Consider the following 15922-nt stretch of genomic DNA (forward strand, 5'->3'; position numbering starts at 1 on the left):
ATGTAAAAACATGAAATTTCATAATCAACTGGGTACTTACACTTCAAGGAGAAGAAGATCACAAATACCCACACATGTGACCTATGATGTCAGCTTCAGCTGATCATTGTATTTTATTTTATAACCGTCGTTGAACAGCTGACCCAATCTTGGGTTTACGACTACTAATGTTCAACTCCGTGGCCTTGTAATTTTGAAACAATCCAGAAGATAAGGAAACTCTTGGATCAATATCCCAGAGGTATGATTTGTTATGGCAACTTGGAAGACTTTGTTACTCGACAGATTTAGCGTGCATCAGTCATCATTTACTACACAGGGACTCTTCGGCCGGCGGGGATCGAACCCAGGAACTCTTTGACGTGGATCCAGTGTCCTACCAACCAGGCTAACCCGGCCCTCCAACTGATCATTTTTATATTTTATTACCGTCGCTGAACTGCCGACACAATTTTATGGGTTTACGACTACTAATGTTCAACTCCATAGCCTTGAAATTTTGAGCCCAATCCAGAAGACAAGGGAACTCCTGGATCGAGTATGGACTTTTTGATTGATCGTGGAGGACTTTTTGATGGATCAAACACGCATTTGCGTTACATGGAGAGGAAGACCACGAGAACATTCCACGATTAGCCTGACGGCAAAGGGGACTCTAACCCATGATCCATCTACCACTGAGGACATTTGACGTCAGAACTGTGATCGGTGCAAGCCGGATGCGGATTTCGTATCGACTGGGATTCGAAGCCGGTTCACCTCATTGGAAGGCGAACGCTCAATCCCTTGAGCCATCGCTGCTCCCAACTGATCATTTGTAAGTAAGATAGCGTGCTAAAGTTGAGCTAAGTTTCTCCACATAAGTCAAAATATTAATTAACGCGAAGTTAATTAAATTCAGCGAACATCAAATTTGTTGAAATATAATTTTTTCTCGTCTACGTCTTTTACTTAGCTTAGATTTATTATTTGTTTATGCATTTTATTGTAATATTTAATTTCATGCATCTAGCAATTTCAATACATAATTAATAGAGCCCGGATTTTGATGACCTAAAAAATCTCAACTTATGCCCTTAAAAAGTGCAAAAAATGCCATTAAAAATGCTCTAAAAAGGCGAAATAGCACTAAAAATACCTTATGACATGACTTAAATAAAGTAAAAATATTGAACTAAAACAATGTTTTTCTCTTTTAAATTATTATGGTTCATCTCAAAAAATATAAAGCAATGCAATACTTGTTCTACGTTCATTAAAGTTTGAAAATTATATGTTTCATATCATAAAATAACAACAAAAAAAGGAGAGCTGTAACAGATAATTACTTCTAAAGATTTTATATCAATCAATAAAATGGAAAAACATAATGGCATGCAGGTGGTATTGAGAGTTACAATGTGAAATGTAAATTTCTTTCAATACTCGATCCAGGAGTTCCCTTGTCTTCTGGATTGGGTTCAAAATTACAAGGCTACGGACTTGAACATTAGTATTCGTAAACCCAAACATTGGGTCGGCTGATCAACGACGGTTATAAAATAAAATATGAAATGTAAAATTATAAGACAAATATTGCATTTCATGTAATAAAAATGCCCCCCAAAATAATAAAAATTGGAAAAAATTAACAAAAAACTTAAAAAAATGCTTTAAAATGCAAAATACGCCCCAAAATTTAAGAAAAAATGCCCTATAAATCTAAAAAATTGCTCTAAATGAGAAAAAATGTCCAAAAATGCAAATGTCATCAAAATCTGGGCCTTAATAATTACAATAGTTTGTTTATGTTCACCATACATAGCTTCGCCTTGTATTTTTTGTGTTAAGAGAGAAATTTATAGTGAAAATATTGAAATCTTTGTAAAAGACTATAAAAGAAGTCATTTAAGAGATTGGATACGTGGCGGGTTTGGTTACAGTTACTGACGTAAACAAATGCCACGTTTCAATAACTAATCAGGATCGAGATACCCACATTACCTCACTTTTTAGGAATCCCATTCCAAATCTTTTGTTTTAGATTTTAGTTCTGTTATACATAAAAAAAAATTCTTTAATAGTTTTATTTACTTTTGTCTATTTCTATTCTGTCATATTAATAAATTCTTCTATGAACAGAAAAATGAAAAGAAAAGAAAGCTATATCAATAACTCTTTTCGGTTTAAATTCTTTCATTAGTTGAAAAGGATCAATGGTGCATGCCATCCATGTTAATATGTATTAAATTAAGCAAATGAAAGAAATATAAGAACAAGGAAATTAACAAAATTTAAAATAATTTCAAAAAAATCGTAATTTTCTTTACAAAATGTACTTTTGTCTTCAAAAACAGACAATGTGCTTAAAAGTGTAATATCTAAATAATTCATAGAACTAAAATGAAACAACCAAACTATTACATAGAACATTATAAATTTAAATAAAAAAATAATAGATGGAAACGATAAATTTATCCATAACTAGTAGTTAAGCCTTCTGCCGTAGCATGGCGCTAAAAACGCAACTGCTAGAGGATTGCCATTTTGCCGCGCTAAGAGAAAAAAAATGTTTCTTTTCTATATACTCTAGAATTGTAGTAAAAATTGTCAATGTTTAAAAAAATTCATGCTAGTTTGCTTTATGACGCTTTTAAAGTATAAAAATCAAATTTTCAATTTTGTTCAAATCGAACTTTGCATTATTTGCTATCATAATGAAAAAACATTTCTAAAAAAAAATTCAAGTGATCGTATAATGAAAAGATTCAATTGTGGCTTTCAAATTGATTATTGTCGTCTGAAGTTATCATATATGGATAACAATTAATTATCGTATCAAAATAATATTTCACTATTAGATTGGAGAGGTATAGTTTGTCTACAATAAGAATTCCCCCACCACAAAGTCTGAGGCCGTCTGTTGCTATGGAAACAAGAGTAGTGCATTTCAGGTAGGGAAGCTTCTCTTCTCTCTAGGACTAACACCGTAGACGGAAGAAAATGATTCTCTTTCTATCGTCAACTCGAACCAAAACTTGTTCTAAGGAAAGACTCCACGCTCCTATTTAAAATAGTTATACTCGTCCACGGGTCCAGACGAATGGCTAAGGGAGTTCTTACTTTAGACAAACTATACACTTCGACTGACAGTATTATCATGGTATAAATATTTTTCATTTTCGACTCTGGAAAAGGGGCGTCTACTACTATATCCGGGGTGTCTACTTCCGTTGTATCGTAATTTTTAAAAGAGTCGTAGTTTTTAATTTCGATTTTTCAGAAATTATTCGATTGATTTTACTCAAGGTTTCTATTTTTCCATCTAAAACTAAATTCTTTAAAATGAGGTACAAAATTGAGTACTTCTCTGTTCAAAATTTTTCGACTATTATAAAATGAAATAATAAAAACTATTAAATATTTACTAAAATTTATTTTTTCATGGAATTATCTTTAGATAAACGAGTTTTATAATTGACTTCAAAAATTTTAAATCTCGCTTAAAAGGTTTTCGCAAAAGTAAAAATAATATTAAGGAATCCAAACTTTGTAGCATTCTCCTGATTTATCTATTGGACCATATTTCCCTGACTACAGCAACCCTCTATATTTTGGGACTAAGAAATCCGTCACAAAAAGATGTATATTGAGAGAAAGTAAGTTTCTGTGTCTGTTTTCGTAACTTAAAATATCGTCTGCACTAATTAATTAGCATATTTTAGGTTACCCTCTTGTACCATTGAGTCCTAAAACGTAAATATCCGATCATTAGACAAAATGTTATTCAAAGTGGTCTTTTCTTTTGCTTATTCCATTTTGCCTCACTTTAGTTTCTAAAATTAGTACGGAAATCATTTTTACAAAATAAGTATTAAAAATATTGAAAACTTCTTGGAGAGTTAGATTATAAAGAGACAATTATCAATAAATAAAGAATTTAAGAACATTTTAAAACTTTTATTTTGGTACATTATAAAAAATTAAATCATAGTAATTGAGAAACAATTTACACTCTTCTAAATTGACAAACATATTGATAAATACTTGATTTTAATGAAATCCTAATATTATTTCATATTTCATCTTAAACATCATGTTCTTAAAACGAAAAATTAACAATACAAAAAGTTTTTGTAATGTTTAACAAGAAATGTTTGGCCACTTTTCTAAAGAACAATATAAAATTACGCATGGCAGAATCAAAACTAAAACTTTAAAAAAATATTATGTTTTATTCAAATGGAATAATTTTTGAAACAGTTGAGTTCGCTGATTTGACGCGTCTACGCAACGAATCAAATCACTATCACGGTGCATATAATGTGTATATTTGCAGTGTAAAATAATAATAAACGAATTTCTTTGATTATAAATTCAATTATTTAGTTTTCAGAGGAGTAAAAAGAGCTCTACTATTAATTAAAATCTATTTAACTACTTTATTTTGAATAAAAAAAATCACAAAATTTGAATATGTAATACCTGTTAAAAAATATTGGTTGTAAATTTATAGCAGGGGTATTTGCCCTTCGCTCAACGTAATGTACTCGTCATTGTTTGATTTGGAATCGCAAATTTCGTTTTTTTTCTAAAAACCAACTTAAATTTATATAACACTAATTTAAATGCTTCATATTTTTTACATTAATTAATACTAAATGTTTTCCAAAAAATCAAGTCCATATTTAATTTTTTCTATAAATAGTTCCGTTTCTAAGACTGTTGAATTCTTCTCCCCCAAGACAGTCTTAAGTTTTTCAGCATTGTCTTTAAAAATCTTAACACTTTCCATGAATTGACCTCTTTCTAATAATAACTTTCCTAAATTATTTTCTGTCTTTAATGTCTGTACATGCTTCGGGCCTAAGACTTTCTCCTGAATTTTCAAAATTTCCCGATAACCTTCGACAGTATTATCAGATAAATTTTGAAGACATGATACATGCTTGATATTATGAAGCACCGTTACAGTTGCGGAATGATTTACACCTTTTTCTTTTTTTAAAAATTCATAAACAGAATTATAGTAATGTAGGGCCTCGTCATATTTACACAAGAGAGTTAAAGATTTCCCAATATTATTTTGAGTTATAGCAGTTAGAAAATGATTTGAACCATATATTTCAAGATATTTTTCATAAATAGTATGATTTATATTCAGTGCTTCTTCATGCCAGCCAAGGTCGTCCATTACCATCGCCAAATCGCTGAATGTTCTCAAAGTATCAGAATTCCCAAATCCAAAAATTTCCTTTTGCAATGAGGAAACCTCGCGAAAAATTTCTATCGCTTCTAAACTATTGCCCAAGCTGTGCGAAATAGAAGCTATTAATGATTGCGTTTTTAAAGTGCGACTGTTTCTTTGTCCAAACATCTCTCTCCATTTTTGGTGCAATTTTTGAGCATTGGAAAGGGCTTTTTTGAGTTTTTGCTGCCTGTAGAGCATCACAACAGAATCTAGTTCAATATCCAATGTAATGGGGTTGTTTGGGCCAAACATTTGCTGCGTTTTTTTCTGAAAATTATTTAGTATGCTTAACGCTTCATCAAAACGCTCTGTGGCAACTAACTGCTCGAACATATTACTCGTAGATTCAAGAGGTTCAAAAAATATCGACTTAAGATGTTTGATTTCTGGAAAATCATTGAGAATGGCACAAACCAATAGAGTTTTTCCTTCCTTATTTTTTGAGCACGATAAACATTTCAAGAAAACAAAATTTTCAAAATTTTTGAGAATGCCCAAAATTTGTGTATTTGAATTCTGCACACCCTTGAAAGATTTATCTATTAAATTTAATAAATCAAAAACATGTTTATCTGAAGCTAGATCAAGAGGAGTTTTTCTACCATCTGTCATTACGTTATACATCGCACCATTTTCTAGCAGAATTTTTACTGCTTCCATTTTGCCATAAGTAGAAGCATAATGAAGAGGTGTAACGTTATTTTTCCCAAATACGTTAGGATTTGCCTTGTTTTCCAATAGGATTCGAAGAATTTCACCATAACCTTTCCAGGCAGCATAATGCAAAAGTGTAGCAGTTTTCGAATCCTTGGCATGGATGCATGCTCCATTATCAACAAGAGATTTTACGTTTGAAATTTTGTTATTTTTAACAGAGATAAAAAGTTTTTCAATCATCAATAATGTTTTTTTAATAGGTAATTTCTCCGTAAGAAGCAAAGGTGTTTTATGAGAGGTATCATCAACGCAGTCATAAAAGGCACCATTGTTCAGCAGTACTTTGAGCACTTCCACATTACCTAATCTTGAAGCTAAATGAATTGGTCTGACTCCATCATTACCCGGTTCATTGACATCCATTCCCTTTTCAATTAAATATTTAACAATATCTGTCTGGCCTGCTTCAACTGCATAGTGCAGAAGAATCTGATTTGCACATCCACGTTCTGTTAACAATTTTACATCGCATTGAATAAAGTGTTTAACAATCTGTAAATGTCCATCTCGAACTGATATGTGTATTGGTTTATAACCGAAATCGTCAACTATATTAATTGCAGCACCTTCATTTATTAGAAATTTTACCACATCTAGATGCCCACATTGTGCTGCAATATGTAAAAAAGTATGACCGTTTTTTAATTTTGAATTTAAGTCCGTGGTTTTATTCTGCAAAAATATTTTTATTGAATTCAAATGTCCATGCAGTATAGCCAGTTCAATGGGTCTTTGATCGTTTGAATTTAGTTTATTAAAATCAGCTCCTTTATCTAACAGTTCTTTTATGATTTCGGTATGGCCTAAAGAAGATGCTAGATGTAACATGGTGTCATGATTTTTATTAACCATGTTCACATCGGCTCCATGATTTAATAAGATAGTTGCAGTGTCAGTAAAACCATTCTGAATAGCAAGGAACAAAGCGTTATTTATGTTAACTAACCCCGAAAGTTTTTTTTTACCTAAAAAATAAGAAACCACTCGTTCTAGACCTTTGAATGAGGAAATATTTAGAAAAGTTTCACCTTTATCTTTGAATTGTTTCTCGATATTAATTGATTTACTTTGAAGAAGAATTATACATATGTCTTGATGTCCCCGCGAGAGAGCTTTATAGAGGGGATCACCGTCATTTACATCAGCACCACTTTTGATCAACGCCTGAATTATTTCAGCATAATCGCTTTTTGAAGCCAAACACAATGCAGTATCACCTCCGTGTGTGACAGAGTTTAAAGAACATTTTTCACTCAATAACAGCAAATTAATAATTTCGAGATTATTGCACTCAACTGCGTAATGTAAGGGTGTATACCCAAGTTTGTCATGGACGTTAATGTCAGTCAACTCTTTGATTAAATATCGTGCGATTTCAATATTACCTGACATGCAAGCTAAGTGCAAAGGCATCTGGCCATAGTCATTTTTTATTTCGAAATTCAGACCTTTGTTAACAAGCGCTTTAAAGATGTTAAGCATTTTCGTGTTAGATTCGATTTCATAATTTACATTCGTCATAATCACTGCACGATTTCCTTCCCAATGTATCAAATTTTTCGAGACTGAGGAGCAGATATGCAGTAAAGTTTGCCCTCCTTCATTAACGGAATAAATGTCAACCTTCTGCGATAAAATCTTTTCAGCAATATCATAGTAACCTAGCATGATGGAAAGGCACAAAGGTGAAATACCGTTTTTATCTTTAGCATTAATGTCGGCTCCACATTCAATTAATCGCAGCAAAATATCTATTGAACCACTTTGTACGCATAGATGAAGAGGAGTGTTGCCATCAACGTTTCTATAGTTAATGGGTGTTTTATTATCAATTAAGCAATTAATGAGGTCCAAATTTTCATGAGAAATTGCATACTCGAGTATGGATTCACCCTTTAGCGTAACATCTTTAATACTTTTTCCTGGCTTCATGAGAGTTTTTATCAAGCTAATACTTCCTTGCATAATAGCGTAATGTAAAGGTAGATATCCTTCATTATTTGAAGCCATTAAATTTGCCCCATGTTTCAGCAGAACCTCAACTGTAGATCCGTGTTCAATTGCTGCAGCGTAGTGAAGTGGAGTGTCTTTATCTGAATCCTCAGCATTAACGTTTGCTCCTTTTGAAATCAACATTGCGACAATCTCTGTGTGACCAGAGTAAGCTGATTGGTGCAATGCTGTGAACAATGTTTCGGTTTCAGAATTAACATCAGCTCCTTTAAGCAGTAAGCAAGCTGCCATCTCCAAGAGACCCCGCTCAGCTGCAAAATGTAATAAAGTAAACCCACCTGAAAGTTTACGTGTTTTCCAACCACTTGTTGTACGAATCAAGTTGATATTTTCGACATTTTTAAGAAATAAGGTAACAGTTTCAACTTCATTGTTATTTACAGCGATATGTATGGGCGTCCAATCATAGCGGTTCTTAATGTATATCGATGCTTTGTGATTGAGTAAAGTCTTTACGATGTTCACATAACCATTTTCCGCCGCAATATGCAGTGCTGTTTGCCTTCCTGCACACTCTTCATCCACAGCTATTTTTAGATCTTCTATAATATAACGAACTACATCTTCACATCCTGACGCAGCTGCTGTATGGAGGAGATTTCGATTATAAATATCCTTGACTTTTGGGTTCAATCCACATTTAATTAAGAACTTCAGAATGTTAATGTTAGAAGATTTCGAAGCAAAATGTAAAGCTGTCATCAAATTACTGTCTCTTCCATGGATATCAGCCCCTTCTTTGATCCAGTGTATCACCTTGTCTAAGGAATTACTAGACAGAGCGCAGAACAGTCCTTCTTGGTTTTCTACTAAAGATTTAGCATTCGATCTAGTTTTTGAAATATTCATGAAAACACTACCTTTTTTATAAATATCATATTTGATAACTTTCATAGAAAATAAAAATATTGACAGACATGAATCCATTACAATGTCCACAAGAGGATTTCCATGAGCTAGATAATTTCTAAGACTTCTGCCAAACAATAAAAAGTTATCATCCTCCATAAATTGTTGCCTCGTTAATAAAGAAAGATCAGAATGCTCTAGGCTAGCTAAAATGGATAGGATAAGCATTTCAATTTCTACTTGTAGTTTCAAATTATTTTTAAATGTAAGGAACGATTTAATGTTATTTTCCGATAAATTATGCTCACTTGTAATTTTCCTTAAGCATGTAATGTCCTCCAATATGATGTCTTGAAAACTTGCAAATGGTGACATTTTAATGACGTCGATTTTCTTTTTAGTTACTTTGACAGTTTTTTCATAAGTTCTCCTGAGTTTCTGAAGGTATTTAACTTCCTGTTCTTGGCATTCAGTTATGTAAAAAATCTTAAAAATTATAGAAAAAAATTTTGAACAATCCTGCTTATCTACTTTAGACATATAACTCTTGTAAAGTGTCTGTACTAATGATCCGATTTTTGCAAAGTTACGTGATATGAGTTGAAATTTTATACATTTTAGCCAATCACTGATGATTTTTTTTCTCTCTGCAAAATACAAATTATCAATTTTGCATACCGGGAAGCGTGCGGCACCTAGTAATGTTACTAGGCCTGCATAAAATTTATTTTCGGAATCTTTTAAATAAGTCTTTTCAAAATTAATAAGATCTGCTATTTTTGAAAAAATGTTTTCTTCAAAATTAGTTTTCACTTTTATGACATTCCTTAGGTCAGATATGAGTTTTTCTAATTCAGTTGCATCAGTGTTTACCGGTAAAAACTTTACACCGTCATTTAACTTTATCATTGGAGTCATACGAGATATGTCTTTGAATGTATCAATGTCTTCACAATCGCAAACTTTTTCCATCAGAATTACAAGAGTTCTAGACTTTATTTTCTGAAGAACTGAAGTGATTCCGTGATCTAAACTTTTGACGTCTTTTTGAACAAATGTGTAAAATTCAGAACCAAACATTTTTTCTATTTCTTGACATATTGATAAAGGAAAATCATGCGAAAAAGAATTTCGTAAAGTTTTTAAAATACTATTTGTTTGAGGAGGTAAAAACGACATCAAATAATCGTTCGTTGCGGTAGATAGTTTAGGCGATTCTAATGTATTTTTTACATTCTCGCCTATAACTTGCAATGCCCTAACAATGACAGTTTTTCCACTTTTTTCAAGAGGGGTCACTCGAGTTGCTATGTCAACGTGTTTTTTTATGATGCTAAGGGACTCATAGTCCCGAATAAATTGATAATTTCGATAAAATTCTTCCAAATACGGATATTTATCAATAATGCCATGAACCATATTGTCACGATTGATTTCGGGAAACTTTCCTAACTTTCCCAAGTCCATATTTTTGATATCACAGGTTTCTGTTTCTAAACACTGTGAAAAATTACTAAGATATTTCACAAAATCAGTCTCTGTTACGAAGCAGTTGATGTAGCTCCCTTGGTTATTCAGATACCGGATAAAGGAGATTAAGTGAAATTCCATTTCTTCCCAAGGAATTCTATCATAGGTAGATTTTAGCCATTTTTTCAATGTGAATATATTTAGAGCTATTTGCTTCGCTGAGAAAATGATGAGGTCCTTAGATTCCATGTTTCTGTACGTTGTTTTAATTGAATCACTGTACTCCAATATAAGCGATATTCTCTCTTGGATATCATCATGAGCATAATCACTTGAATCAGAAGGAGGATTTTCCTCGAAGCAGTAGTCAAATAAAAAACTTTGTATAAATATCTTCATTTCGATTGATACGTCAACATTTCTTATCGATAACTCATGCAAGCTCTTTGAAAGTAGAGAACACAATTCTCCAGTGTGTGAAGAATAATAATCCAATGGCCACTTCTTCATTAAGACTTCAAGAAGCTGCGTATTTCCCGAACGCACAGCGTAATAAAAAGCATTGTGGGCTTCGTCGTCCCTATCGGTGGGCAAAGGAATTGTCCTGCCAACTTTAATGGAAAGATCACTGATAATCGATGACGCATCACTGAATATGTGGTTCAATATTTCCAATCGATTGTGTTTGCAAATCAGAATGACCACATTAGACATTCGAAAGGGATTGTCATGGCAATTAAAGCAGGGAATTAAGTTCTGAAAAATGTTCACATCACTCAGAAACTCCAAGACAAGCGATAATTCTTTAAACTTCTCTGTATCATTGGTTTCTATTGCGTTTTTTAAGGCTATTAATGTATTTGTGTAAACATGGCTTTGGTTTATTTCATCGTATTGCAGAAATTGGTCGATTGCTGCATTCTGTGATTTTGCTAACAATTTCAGTATCTCTTGCAGATGCGTCTCCATGTTCATTTTATCCAATATAATTTTGCGCACTGTCAAAAAGGAAAAAAAATTACTTTAAAACAAGTTTTGAACTCAAACATTTAAATGAAAACTGAGAACGGAAGTCGAAAATGAAAGAAGTATTAAGCATATTGTTGAGACTTAAAATGTTTCTATATTTTCTTTAAAATTATTTTCTTTTTCTTTTCAAAAATTATACTGAACACGATAAAATTCATTTTGAATATTGTTGAGATTTAAAATTTTTTTATATTTTCTTTAAAATTATTTTCTTTTTATTTTCAAAAATTAAGTTTAATTCGCTGAATGCCATGGGGGTCACCGGTGACAGACACTGAGTTTGTTCGTAGCGCCACAGGGTCACCGGTAAGCTGAGAAGCCAGGATTAGAAACACATAATTCGAGTAAATTTTTCAATGCTTTTAATTTTTTAATATTATTATCGAAAATGATTTGAAGACATTAATGCAATACATACCGAGAAAATCATTTCGGCCAGAAGGGCAAGTGGTGTAAAATTAGAGAGCCATTCAACGTGTTAAAGCAAGCAAAAGCAATACTCAAATTATCTACAGTTTTTAATTTTAGCAATATTTGCTTCCATAGGCAGTTGTTCAGAATTTTTTTTGAGTAAAGAGCAATTAAAAATGTTCTTGGACAAGCATGCGCATATCCTAAGTTCTCAATTTTTAATCCTTTTTTGCTGAAAACATTTAGCAACAGTTGTTTTGGTAACCAAAAATTAAATACATGTTTAAAGAAAATCTTGTTTGTAACTAAAGTTACAATAGTAACTAAGAATGTTCAGATAGAGCTTTCGCCGTTCAATGAGGTGAACTGGATTCGAATCCCAGCAATGGCTGGTCGATACAAATTCCACATCCGGCCACAGTGTTGACGTAAAATATCCTTAGTGATAGACGGATAATGGATTAGAGTCCCCTTGCTGTCAGACTTACAGCGGGAGGTTTTCGTGGTTTTCCTTCTTATGTAACGCAACTGCTGGTTAGTTCCATCAAAAAGTCCTCCACGAAAGCAAATTTCTCCCAATACTTGATACAGGAGTTCCCTTGTCTTCTGGATTGGGTTCAAAATTACAAGACTACGGAATTGAACATTAGTAGTCGTAAACCCTAAGAATTGGGGTTGCTGTTCACGGAGGATTATGAAGAAAAAAAAATAACTTAGAAAAAGAATTAGGTTTAAATTTTATCCCAATTGCATCGGGAATTAAATCTGCGTCGGTACAATAAAAATTAGAGGACCTTTTAATTGAATAATTTTGAATTTTGTTTTAAAAATCAGACAAACAAAAATTATTGCGTAGCTAGCATGGATCTATTGAGTGACGCAATTATGGAACGGAACCTCTAATCATTCCGTAAATTTTGAAACTATGATATATAGTTTTCATTATGAAGTGCCATTCATTATCAGTACATGAAATGTCATTCATCATGAGTTCATGAAGTGTAATTTATTATGAGTTCCTAAAGTTTTTATTCATTATGTGTTCATGAAGTATCATTCATTACTAATTTATGAAGTGTTACTCATAAATCCATGAAGTGACAATTATTATGAGTTCATGAAGAGCCAAGAAATTGTTTGAATGTATCTGTTCTTTTTTTTTTTTTTTTTTTTTTTTTTTTTTTTTTTTTTTTTTNTTTTTTTTGAATTCGTTAATGAGTTTACGGTAAGTTACAAACACATCTTTTTAGTTTCATTTTGTTAGAATATTTTTAGGCTTCTGATTTATCTATAAGAACGAAGTAATTTAGGTTTACTATCGAATATTAATGTAATATTTGAATCAGCTTTTTTCAGTGGGAGAACGGGTGGAGTTCGCTGTAAGGAACTGACCATAAACTTGAACGCGTGATCCTATAAATAACCGAATTTACAAATTCGGTGTTTATGACTACTAACAAACTCGATGAGATATGATCAAAGATTGATATGAAGAGCTCTTATAAATTGCTCTTATAATCATTGCTCTTATAAATAACCGAATTTACAAATTCGGTGTTTATGACTACTAACAAACTCGATGAGATATGATGAAAGATTGATATCAAGAGAAAATGGCTCCCCATGTTGACCGCTCTTCTTGATTCCTGGCTAACCCATACTGTTACCCACATTTATGAAAACAAAGCTTACATAACAGTATATAAGCAGTATCTACCAAATGTTATGTTCTGTTTTTCTTATTTTTGTATAGTCTGACGTAATCAGTAGATGACAGCATAAGAGGAAGGTGATAAAATATCTAATTGACATTTAAAAATTAATGAAGTTGGTGGGAACTATACTTACCACGGCCTTATAAAGATATAAGGCATCACCGCATCTAAATTGATTGCAACTTTAAGCATGTGAAGTTAATAGATTGTTGAAACAGTACATTTCAAGTCAATTTTTAAATGCAATGTTGTTTTTATTCAGCGCTTTTTCACACCGCTCATGATCGTTGGAGACCTCTGGCACTTAACAAGATGATATCAACTTCTTCAAATGATCTATTCCTATAATTTTGTTTACTTGTGAGTGGGTACCCCCCCCCAAAAAAAAAAAAAATTAAAGGATTTCCGCATCAGCCCGATGTGGACCAGGGGGATGAAGGTTGAGGCTTTACAATTTTGAGATCAACGGCATGATTGTGGTAATGTAGTAAGCACTGCACACAGGCCGCCTTTACTTCCTAGACAAGCGGGTACCTATTGGGTGGGCTTCAAGCCACCTCCGGGGATCAAACCCAGTTCTTCACAATGACAGTTCAGTGCTCAAGCTACTGAACCATGACGGTGACCAACCATCATTAAATTGAAAATTAATTAAATTCAGATTTTAAGAAAAGAAACTATTTATAATCATGACGAATTAAAAAAAATCCTTTATAATCAGAAAAAAAATGGTATCAAGTATAAATTTTAACAGCAATTTACTGTAAAAATCTAGAAGAAAGCTAGAAATATTTGCTAATTATATTTATTTTTCAACTAATTTCGTTTTTCTGCTTGAGGGTGGATGACTGAAGTTGACGGTTATGCAAGCAATTGAAAATACGAATTTAGGATATGCAAATATGAGTTTACAATAACTTTATAAAACAATTCTCCTGACTTTTTAAACTTTTCCTGGCTGGGACTTCTCTTTATACAAGTTTTTCAATTTTTAAAAAATCACGCAACTAGAATTATAAAAAACGCTATGAAACAATTGATTTTTAATGTCATTTTAAGTTACACGAGATTTTTTTATGAGTCTTAGACCTTTCACTTCGATGTTTTTAAATCTACAAGCTATAGTCTTAATGCGATTTAATTATATATTCCTAACCAAAAATTTTAAAATTCCCTCAAGTGAATGCTAATTGATACCACTTCTCTGCTACGTAGGGAGTGGTAGGATGAAAGAATAATGCATTTCAGTTTATAATACGATACATTAGGGTCATAAGTGTTTTAAGTGTTACTTTCAAAGGAGCAGAAAAATGTATGAGCATGTATTTGAACTTATATGCTATTTATATAACTGGTGCATTCGGATAAAAATAAACTAAATTAAAAACATCATTTTGAAAAGAAAATTTGTAGCCTTTGGAACAAAACTAATTTCAGATTTGAAATACTCACACTTGAATTAGGTGAGATCAATTATTCGCATAAATGCAACAAAGAATTTGTTCCCCGGTGTAATCGATTAACTTGTTACCCCGTACTCAAAATAAGAAGCTTTCGCTCAATCATTTTAGTTTCAAAAAGGATTTATTTCCACCATTGAAACTTTTTTGAAAACAAAAATATGTGGACCTGACCAAGACAAGTATGAAAAACGAAATAAAAAAAGTAACTTGATGTATTTCTACTATTGATACTTTTTTGAAAACAAAAATATGTTGACCTGACCAAGACAAGTATGAAAAAGGAAATAATAAAGTAACTTGATGTATTTCTACCATTGATACTTTTCTAAAAACAAAAATATGCTGACCTGACCAAGACAAGTATGAAATAAGAAGTAATAAAGTAACTTGATGTACTTCTACCATTGATACTTTTTTGAAAACAAAAATAAGTTGACCTGACCAAGACAAGTATGAAAAAGGAAATAATAAAGTAACTTGATGTATTTCTACCATTGATACTTTTTTGAAAACGAAAATATGTTGACCTGACCAAGACAAGTATGAAAAAGGAAATAATAAAGTAACTTGATGTATTTCTACCATTGATACTTTTCTAAAAACAAAAATATGTTGACCTGACCAAGACAAGTATGAAATAGGAAGTAATAAAGTAACTTGATGTATTTCTACCATTGATACTTTTTTGAAAACAAAAATATGTTGACCTGACCGAGACAAGTATGAAAAAGGAAATAATAAAGTAACTTGATGTATTTCTACCATTGATACTTTTCTAAAAACAAAAATATGTTGACCTGACCAAGACAAGTATGAAATAGGAAGTAATAAAGTAACTTGATGTATTTCTACCATTGATACTTTTTTGAAAACAAAAATATGTTGACCTGACCGAGACAAGTATGAAAAAGGAAATAATAAAGTAACTTGATGTATTTCTACCATTGATACTTTTCTAAAAACAAAAATATGTTGACCTGACCAAGACAAGTATGAAATAGGAAGTAATAAAGTAACTTGATGTA

General features: G+C 32.0%; 2 protein-coding genes across 2 annotated transcripts in view; both read right to left on the minus strand.

Moving 5' to 3' along the window:
- Positions 1-15922, minus strand: part of LOC107440002 (uncharacterized) — a 29189-nt gene that overhangs the window by 9510 nt on the left and 3757 nt on the right. The gene's annotated exons all lie outside the window — the stretch shown is intronic.
- LOC107440001 (uncharacterized) overlaps positions 3925-15922 on the minus strand; it is a 29292-nt gene continuing 17294 nt past the window's right edge. The window contains exon 3 of the mRNA XM_071185838.1: positions 3925-11277. Within this exon, the coding sequence (XP_071041939.1) occupies positions 4637-11277 (6641 nt within the window). The 3' untranslated portion in view covers positions 3925-4636. The remainder of the gene's footprint in view (positions 11278-15922) is intronic.

This window comes from Parasteatoda tepidariorum, chromosome 9, assembly GCF_043381705.1.
Source record: "Parasteatoda tepidariorum isolate YZ-2023 chromosome 9, CAS_Ptep_4.0, whole genome shotgun sequence".
Classification (NCBI taxonomy): domain Eukaryota; kingdom Metazoa; phylum Arthropoda; class Arachnida; order Araneae; family Theridiidae; genus Parasteatoda; species Parasteatoda tepidariorum.